General features: G+C 39.8%; 1 protein-coding gene across 1 annotated transcript in view; it reads right to left on the reverse strand.

Annotated features, from left to right (window-relative positions):
• LOC127409617 (GRB2-associated and regulator of MAPK protein 2-like) overlaps positions 1-9,696 on the reverse strand; it is a 28,991-nt gene extending 19,295 nt beyond the window's left edge. The window contains exons 1-2 of the mRNA XM_051644300.1: positions 9,410-9,696; positions 2,015-2,155 (exon numbers count right to left, since the gene is read on the reverse strand). Coding sequence (XP_051500260.1) covers positions 2,015-2,155; positions 9,410-9,521 — 253 coding nt within the window. The 5' untranslated portion in view covers positions 9,522-9,696. The remainder of the gene's footprint in view (positions 1-2,014; positions 2,156-9,409) is intronic.
• Positions 9,697-10,659: the final 963 nt, after the last annotated feature.

The following is a 10,659-nucleotide window of genomic DNA, read 5'->3' on the forward strand; positions in this document are numbered from 1 at the left end:
GGGACAAAATGTGAAGGTTGCGGGTGGGAGCGGGACAAAATATAACATATTTTTTGTGGGAGCAGAAAGAATCTCACAGGAATCCCAGTGGTCCCCACGAGGGAAATGGTTTATTAAACATACTAAACGATGTTTTTGTTTGAAAATGTAAAAATGCAAAAAGGTTTCTGTGAGGGTTAGGTTTAGGGGTAGGGTTAGGGGATAGAAATTATCATTAGATCTGTATAAAATCCCAAAAAATGTATGGAAGTCTATGGAGAGTCCCCACAATGATATAAAAACATAGTATGTGTGTGTTTGTGTGTGTGTGTGTGTGTGTGTGTGTGTGTGTGTGTGTGTGTGTGTGTGTGTGTGTGTGTGTGTGAGTGAAAGAAGACAGAATGTCTCCAGGGAGAGTTGGACTGAGTTTCTTTCTTAAATCCTCATACCTTTCACTTTCATTGTATGGAAGAAAAAAAAGATGCATTGAAAGTGAATGGTGACTGAGGCTAACATTCTGCCTGCCATCTCCTTATGTGTTCCACGTAATAGAAAGAAAGTCAATGAATAATTCTATGTCGCTTTAAATCTTTTAGAAAATAAATCTACATCTCGGGTGTGTTCAGATCTTCCTTCTGTAATACCATCTTGCTTATTAGCACTTTATCTGTATCTGAGAGACGTTAAACACAGCAATGGAGACATAAATGACCTCATCGCTCTCTCTCAGCATCTTACTGAAGCCGGAAACCCCAGCAGATGATCTCATTGGTCACCTGACCTAACGGTGTGGGTGGTGTGTATATTAGGTAGCGGCCGTCCCTGGGGAGGAAGTCCAGCACGGTAATGTCTGCTATTCCGGAAGCTCGGGATAACGGGCTCCTCCGCGGGTCCCACGGGAATGACGTCAGGATGAAGTAATGATGAGTTGTACTTTATGAATGAGAGCACTTACCAAAAGGGTTCAGGCAACACAAGCTCCTACACTATTATGAGGGCTAAAAGCATCTTTCTCCATTGACGGCCATTCATATTGTTGCAGGCAACATATAAATTGCAAATATTTTATTTCAGAAGAACCAGAGCAATATCTAGAGATCAGAATATCATAAAGACATGGAGGTGGGCGCAACCATCCAGAACAATCTAGCAACCAGTTTGCAATGCCCTAACAACCAAACAGCAACATACACGCCATACAACCCTAGAATTGTGGCAGTGAGTTCTGCACATATTTCCTTTAGAAAATATAAAAGTATTGGTCTTCGTTATGTTCATCAATGCTTATGTTTTTGACTCTTGTTCCTGTATTGACTAGATGCTTTGCCAATATTGCATAAAACAACCACGGCAATAAAACATACAGAATTGAATTAAGACTGTGTGTGAGAGAGAGTGAGAGAGATAGAGACTGACAGTGTGTGTGTGTGTAACGGAGAATTGTCTAAGTGAACATGTGTGAAGTTGAGTGCTTGAATACAACAATCAATATACTGTTAACAACCAATCCTCTCTCTCTCTTCAAACTGTCCCCCTCTCTCTGATCTGAATGTGTTTCAAATAGGTGCTACACTCTCAGTAGTTGTTGTTTTTTTTAGTTCAGTTAATGTGTTTCTCTGCTGTAATACTGTGTGCTGAGATATTCTGCTGTTTTTCATCTGATGATTGTGTTGATTATCTAAAAACTCCACTTGATTGACATAAACTAGATTTTTTCTGAAGAATATGTGAGTGGTGCTTGTCTGTGCAAAAGTCACCACCAGGATGCTAGAGAGTTACAGGTGCTTGCCAGGGCGTTGCTATGCCGCTGATAAAGTGTTTGCTTTGTAAAGTGGTTGCTAGGGTGTTCTGAGTGGTTGTTCAAATCCCTCACTCTAAGTATGAGCATTAGTAATAGTGATGCTTGCTTTAGCAAACACCACTAATGAGTAGGAATGACAAACTGAATTGCAGAGCACCTGTTCGTACAGTCACATAGTCCATCTCTGACCTGCTGACCTCATGTGTGTGTGTTTGTGCGTGTGTTATATGGTACCTTGATACTGTAATGGGATGTCTATTTTGGGTCCGATCACATAATGACCCTCCTCAAGGCTGTGGGCAGTGATGGTGGTCCACTGTCTGCAGGAGTGAAGCAATATCACGTCCTCCTCTGATAAACCCTCCACATTCTCACCTACACACACAAACAGAGACAAAAAGAGATTATACATCATTAACCGGTAAAACAGTAAGATTATTATAAGTGTTAGTTTCCTCTTAGAGGACGTGGTTCCGACCAGAACAATACGGATCTATCCGAATCAGAAGCCATGGATTAATAGCGATGTTCGCGCGGCACTTAATGTGCGGACCTCCGCTTTTAATTCCGGGAACGTGGAGGAGCATAAACAAGCCAATTATGCCCTCCGAAAAACTATCAGAACCGCAAAATGCCAGTACAGGAGCAAGATTGAAGGACAGTTTAACACCACCAACTCTAGAAGCATGTGGCAGGGAATTAACATCATCACGGACTTTAAAGGGAATAAAAACTCCGCCATGAACACCGCTGCCTCTCTCCCGGATGAGCTAAATACTTTTTATGCTTGTTTCGAGGGAAGTAACACCGCCCTCGCGGGGAGAGCTCTCGCGGCTGAAGCTAAAGAGGTTAGTTCAATCTCCGTCTCTGTAGCGGATGTAACCCGATCCTTCTGACGGGTGAATATCCGCAAAGCCGCGGGTCCAGACGGCATTCCGGGCCGCGTCATCAGAGCATGTGCGAACCAGCTGGCTGGTGTTTTTACGGACATTTTAAACCTTTCCCTCTCTTTGTCTGTAGTCCCCACATGCTTTAAAACATCCACCATTGTGCCTGTTCCAAAACAATCAAAAATTACTTGTTTAAATGACTGGCGTCCTGTTGCTCTGACCCCCATCATCAGCAAATGCTTTGAGAGACTAATCAGGGATTACATCTGCTCTGTGCTGCCTCTCTCTCTTGACCCATTGCAGTTTGCTTACCACAACAACCGCTCCACTGATGATGCCATTGCATCTACAATACACACTGCTCTCTCCCACCTGGAAAAAAAGAACACTTATGTGAGAATGCTGTTTGTAGACTACAGCTCAGCATTCAACACCATAGTGCCCTCCAAGCTAGATGAGAAACTCCGGGCTCTGGGCTTAAACAGCTCGCTGTGCAGCTGGATCCTGGACTTCCTGTCAAGCAGACGCCAGGTGGTTAGAATAGGCAGCAACATCTCCTCCTTACTGACCCTCAACACTGGAGCCCCACAGGGCTGTGTTCTCAGCCCACTCCTGTATTCCCTGTACACACATGACTGTGTGGCAACACATAGCTCCAATGCCATCATTAAGTTTGCTGATGACACGACGGTGGTAGGTCTGATCACTGACAATGATGAAACAGCCTACAGAGAGGAGGTGCACACTCTGACACACTGGTGTCAGGAGCACAACCTCTCCCTCAACGTCAGTAAGACAAAGGAGCTTGTGGTGGACTTCAGAAGAAAAGACAGAGAACACAGCCCCATCACCATGAATGGAGCACCAGTGGAGAGAGTCAGCAGCTTCAAGTTCCTGGGTGTCCACATCACTGAGGAACTCACATGGTCCATCCACACTGAAGTCATTGTGAAGAAGGCTCATCAGCGCCTCTTCTTCCTGAGATGGCTGAGGAAGTTTGTAATGAACCGCCACATCCTCACACGGTTCTACACCTGCACTGTGGAGAGCATCCTGACTGGCTGCATCTCCGCCTGGTACGGCAATAACACCGCCCACAACCGCAAAGCACTGCAAAGGGTGGTGCGAACTGCCAGACACATCATCGGAGGTGAGCTTCCCTCCCTCCAGGAAATATATACAAGGCGGTGTGTGAAAAAAGCTCGGAGGATCATCAGAGACTCCAGCCACCCAAGCCATGGGCTGTTCTCACTGCTACCATCAGGTAGGCGGTATCGCAGCATCAGGACCCGCACCAGCCGACTCCATGATAGCTTCTTCCCCCAAGCAATCAGACTTCTGAACTCTTGATCTCCCATGATCAAATACATCAGCACTGCACTTTATTACCCTTACTCTTATATCTCACACCGGACTGTCATAAATTATATTATTATTATTATATTATGTTCTCTCTTAACAACTGACTATCAACCGACAGCCTGAATGTCAATACAGTACAATAATGTACATTCTATATATATATATATATATATATATATATATATACTTTTTTTTCTATATATTTTTATATTTATTGAATAATGTGTATCTATATACTGCGTATTGTATACTGTACAGTGTATGTTATTATTTGTATACTGTTGAGTGTAATTATGTGTATAACAGATGTTTAATTGTGCTGTGTTAATTTGATGTTATTGTAAATTGGTATATGTCTCATCACTGTCACGACTGCTATATTGATCGGAACTGCACCCAAGAATTTCACACACCATTGCACTTGTGTATATGGCTGTGTGACAATAAAGTGATTTGATTTGATTTGATCTTCTGTCAGTTCCAGAATTTATCAACAACAGCCTTGTCAATGGATAGCGCACCTTTTTTTTGTGTGAATTTTGAGTAAATATTGGAGTCACATTGTTTTGCTTAATTTATAGAATTTTGTGTTATTTTTTTGTCCTTTCTGTAATGATTAAGTCTAATCTTTTAACTGAATATCAGGCTTATCTCTTCACACAACATCTTCTGATCTTCTGATAACTCCACTAAACATCAGACTGATCTTCTGATCACTCATCTGAAAACCAGGATTGATGTCTTTGCTAAATATCAGGCTGATCTCTCCACTGAACATCAGACTGATCTCACCAATACTCATTAGTCTGATCTTCTAATCTCCACTGAACATCAGACTGATCTTTCCACTAAACATCAGACTGATCTCATCACTAAACATTAGGTTGATCTTCAGATCTCTCTACTGAATATTAGACTGATCTCTCCACTCAACCTCAGGCTGATCTTCTGATCTCGTCACTAAACATTAGGCTGATCTTCTGATCTCTCCACTCAACCTCAGGCTGATCTTCTGATCTCATCACTAAACATTAGGCTGATCTTCTGATCTCACCACTGAACATCAGACTAATCTCATCACTAAACATTAGGCTAATCTTCTGATCTCTCCACTCAACCTCAGGCTGATCTTCTGATCTCATCACTAAACATCAGACTAATCTCATCACTAAACATTAGGCTGATCTTCTGATCTCTCCACTCAACCTCAGGCTGATCTTCTGATCTCTCCACTAAACATCAGACTAATCTCATCACTAAACATTAGGCTGATCTTCTGATCACTCCACTCAACCTCAGGCTGATCTTCTGATCTCTCCACTAAACATCAGACTAATCTCATCACTAAACATTAGGCTGATCTTCTGATTTCTCCACTCAACCTCAGGCTGATCTTCTGATCTCTCCACTAAACCTCAGACTAATCTCATCACTAAACATTAGGCTGATCTTCTGATCTCTCCACTCAACCTCAGGCTGATCTTCTGATCTCTCCACTCAACCTTAGGCTGATCTTCTGATCTCTCCACTAAACATCAGACTTATCTCATCACTAAACATTAGGCTGATCTTCTGATCTCTCCACTAAATATTAGACTGATCTCTCCACTCAACCTCAGACTGATCTTCTGATCTCTCTACTGAATATTAGACTGATCTCTCCACTAAACATCAGACTAATCACATCACTAAACATTAGGCTGATCTTCTGATCTCTCCACTCAACCTCAGGCTGATCTTCTGATCTCGTCACTAAACATTAGGCTGATCTTCTGATCTCTCCACTAAACATCAGACTAATCTCATCACTAAACATTAGGCTGATCTTCTGATCTCTCCACTCAACCTCAGGCTGATCTTCTGATCTCTCCACTAAACCTCAGACTAATCTCATCACTAAACATTAGGCTGATCTTCTGATCTCTCCACTCAACCTCAGGCTGATCTTCTGATCTCTCCACTCAACCTTAGGCTGATCTTCTGATCTCTCCACTAAACATCAGACTTATCTCATCACTAAACATTAGGCTGATCTTCTGATCTCTCCACTAAATATTAGACTGATCTCTCCACTCAACCTCAGACTGATCTTCTGATCTCTCTACTGAATATTAGACTGATCTCTCCACTAAACATTAGACTAATCACATCACTAAACATTAGGCTGATCTTCTGATCTCTCCACTCAACCTCAGGCTGATCTTCTGATCTCGTCACTAAACATTAGGCTAATCTTCTGATCTCTCCACTGAATATTAGACTGATCTCTCCACTCAACCTCAGGCTGATCTTCTGATCTCTCCACTAAACATCAGACTAATCACATCACTAAACATTAGACTGATCTTCTGATCTCTCCACTAAACATCAGACGTATCTCATCACTAAACATTAGGCTGATCTTCTGATCTCTCCACTGAACCTCAGGCTGATCTTCTGATCTCTCCACTAAACATCAGACTAATCTCATCACTAAACATTAGGCTGATCTTCTGATATCTCCACTCAACCTCAGGCTGATCTTCTGATCTCTCCACTAAACATCAGACTAATCTCATCACTAAACATTAGGCTGATCTTCTGATCTCTCCACTCAACCTCAGGCTGATCTTCTGATATCTCCACTAAACATCAGCCTAAACTTTAGGCTGATCTTCTGATCTCTCCACTGAATATTAGACTGATCTCTCCACTCAATCTCAGGCTGATCTTCTGATATCATCACTAAACATCAGACTAATCTCATCACTAAACATTAGGCTGATCTTCTGATCTCTCCACTCAACCTCAGGCTGATCTTCTGATCTCTCCACTAAACATCAGACTAATCTCATCACTAAACATTAGGCTGATCTTCTGATCGCTCCACTCAACCTCAGGCTGATCTTCTGATCTCTCCACTAAACATCAGACTAATCTCATCACTAAACATTAGGATGATTTTCTGATCTCTTCACTGAATATTAGACTGATCTCTCCACAAAACTTCAGGACTGATCTCTCCACTGAACATCAAACTGATCTCACCACTAAACATCAGGCTGATCTAACGACTAAACATCATGACTGATGTCTTCGCTAAATATCAGGCTGATCTCTCCACTGAATATCAGGCTGATCTCTGCACTAGCATCAGACTGATCTCTTCATTAAACAGTAGGCTGATCTTCTGATCTCTCTACTAAACATTAGGCTGATTTCTGAACATCAGACTGATCGCTCCACAAACTAAACATCAGTTTGATCTCTACACTGTAGAGTGAGAGATTGGTGAATTGTATTGAAGTGGTATTAAAAGAATTCCACATTAAGATAAATCCACATAAAAATAAATGCTTTAACGCAGGAAACATTTCATATTCCAAGATAAATAAATATAAAAAAAAAAACACACAGATTTTGGCCTCAGCAGATTGTCTGTTGTGTTTGTTGTGTATAATTACTACTGACTCTGCCGATACAGTGAGATATCCGCCTACACATATAAACACACACTCATCACAGCAGCATCTAATCAAGCAGTGACAACATAACATTTTAAAAGGATAGTTCACCAAAAAATGAAAATTCTCTCATCATTTACTCACCCTCATGCCATCCCAGATGTGTATGACTTTCTTTCTTCTAAAAATCTTTGTTTGTGTTCAGTATAAGAATATCTCAGCTCTTTAGGTCCATACAATGCAAGTGAATAGAGGCCAGAACTTTGAAGCTCAAAAAAGCACATCAAGACAGCATAAAAGTAAGTCCTTTTTCCACTTGTTCATTTGCGCAATTACGTTTGCCGATCAGTTTTTGCTCACTCCGTTAAATAATATTGGATTATGTTCATATATTGTAAAATCAGACGTCAGGTTCCTCTCAAGTTTTTTTTTGTCACCATTAAATAACATTGAATTTTATTTTATTTATTTTTTGCATGCTACAGTCAATTTCGCTTGTTCACAGCGGGCTTTAATACATATATTGTGAAAAGTACAAATACAAACAAATTTTTCTCAAGAAAAACATGAAAATTGTGAGTTCATATGAGTTTTTCTCATTACAATCAAACAAAATAAATGCAGTGCTATTGTTTAAGTTACTTCATTATAGAGCTCTGCTCTTTGTTGCCAATGTCAGACATTTATGATTTAAAAGACATTTATGTTGAATCCTTGAATGAGTTTAAGTAAAACATTTCTGGGCACTGTTTTTTTTAAAAAAAAATTTTATTGTATTTTTATTAATTTTTTTATCGTATCGTATTGTGAGGCTTTGCATTGCATCATATTGTGAAATTTGTGTATCGTTACATGCCAAGTTGACTTGCATTGTATGGACCTTCAGAGTAGAGTTTTTTTTTTTTTTTTATAAAAATCTTTGTGTTCAGCAGAAGAAAGTAAGTCATACACATCTTGGATGGCATGAGGGTGAGTAAATGATGAGAGAATTTTCATTTTTGGGTGAACTATTCCTTCTTTTTTCTTAACTATTTATTCCATGTGAATCAGACGTTCTCTTCCTGTCTAAGTTTTATGTTTATTTAGTTTAGTTCTGGTTCAATAACTAGTACGTTTCTGAGAGTTACAGGACAGACTCCTCGTACAAACAGCTCCCTGATAATGAAATGTTGTGTCACATATTGTGTCATATCGTCAATCACACACAAGTAACAAGTGTGTGATGCTGCTGCAGACATTGATCACTGATATCAGCACTGATTCAATGACTCATTTCCATTCAGCAGATTTTTCCCACAATAGAGTGTCACTCTCACACACAAACACACACTTTAACACACTCATAAACTCTTGTCTATAACACACATATATTCTCACACTCTCTATTACACACACTGGAATGTCTGAGCTGTAATTGAAGTTTAATTGTGTGTTCTTCAGTCGTTCTGGACAGTGATTGTTGAGTAAATGTTGGTGGTTCTCATGCAGGAGGTTGTTTAGTATGCAGCACACACTACAGCACATTACAACATTAACATATGAAAGGAGATGCAGCTCTTTTACACACAACACACACTCTGTCACCTTTAGGCACAAGAGAATTAAACTATAGACGCATCACTCGGGATTCTGCATTAGAAACATTTACACAACATTTGATTAAAGTTTGATTTAATGAGAAAGGGGCGATTTTATTACTGTTTGTCAAACAGTTGCGAGTGTTTTCAACGTTAATTAGCATAATCAGACTCGAAAATGCATGAATATATCAGTGAAATGTCATGTTTTATATTCTGGTAACTTCAGCAGAACGTCTTCGCAGCAGCTTTCACGCGACACAGCATCAAATAGAGTCGCGCGCCTGCTGTCTAAGACAGCTTCTGATCTAGTTTTATCGCGTGATAATGCTTAATAACTCTGAGTGCATTTCTTACCGTGGCTCAGCCGCACGAGCGTCGGTAGGCGGAATTTGCTCACGATCACGTCCAGCGGCAGCTCCACGGAGCTCCATGGGAGTCCGTTAATGCACGCGGATAGTTTCTCCATCTTTCATCCGTCACCTTCATCCTCGGTGCCGATGTCAGGAGGAGCGCATCGCGCCATAGTGAAGAAGAGAAATCCGCGAGAGGTCTGATGCGGTCTGATCTGTACAGGACGCGCGCGACACCCGCTCTCCTCCCGTCGTGGCCCGCGCGCACCGGAACACCAGGCAGCACGCGCTTATCCCGTGCGCACCGAGACTGACCCGAGATTTATCTCCAATACTGCAAACTGTTGAAACGATGAAAATGCGCACCCCACGGGGATGTTCTGTGTCTTTATGAATAAGGAGAAACTTTCAATAACCCTCCTATTGAGTTCAGAATCTGCATACACCTTTTGCATTCAATTTTGACCCGGTATATATATATATATTTATTTATATATATATATATATATATATATATATATATATATATATATATATTTATTTATATATATATATATTTATTTAAATATATATATATATATATATATATATATATATATATATATATATATATATATATATTTATTTATTTATATATATATATATATTTATTTATATATTTATATATATATATCCATGTTATTTGACAAATATAAAAGTTATGCCATTAAAAAAATAATAAAATGCAGAAATTCTTTGACTTTTCAAAATATGCATTAACTACAGCAAAATCAGTGTGATACATGTGAAGACATCTTATTTTTATCAACATTTCTGTGAAATTGAATCTAATAAGAACATAATAGACAATTTATATTAACATCTAATGTGAGAATTACTAGTAATTTGAATGAATTTCCTATCACTCATAACAGCTCAATATAACTTGTTGGTCAAAAGTTATGAAACCAACGTATTCTTTTTCAACTAAACTTCATCAAAACAACTGTACAACTCAAGTATTTAACATTAATACTTCTTTACTATGTTTTTGCATGAACTGTCGAATGTAGATGTGTGAGCATGCTGTAAGCTGGTTCAGCATCAGATGGCTGCATAGTAAAATGTGGACCATTTCCTCTTTCAAGCCCTATTTAGGCTAGGGATGTGCTAATGATATAGTTGTAAAATTGTCAGCTCCAGAGAGTGCGGGTAAGAGAAACTGAATGTCAAACAAATAACGAGCCAACAAGTTCTGGAAATAAGGTAGAGGTT

Source organism: Myxocyprinus asiaticus, chromosome 19 (assembly GCF_019703515.2).
Source record: "Myxocyprinus asiaticus isolate MX2 ecotype Aquarium Trade chromosome 19, UBuf_Myxa_2, whole genome shotgun sequence".
NCBI classification, from domain to species: Eukaryota; Metazoa; Chordata; class Actinopteri; order Cypriniformes; family Catostomidae; genus Myxocyprinus; species Myxocyprinus asiaticus.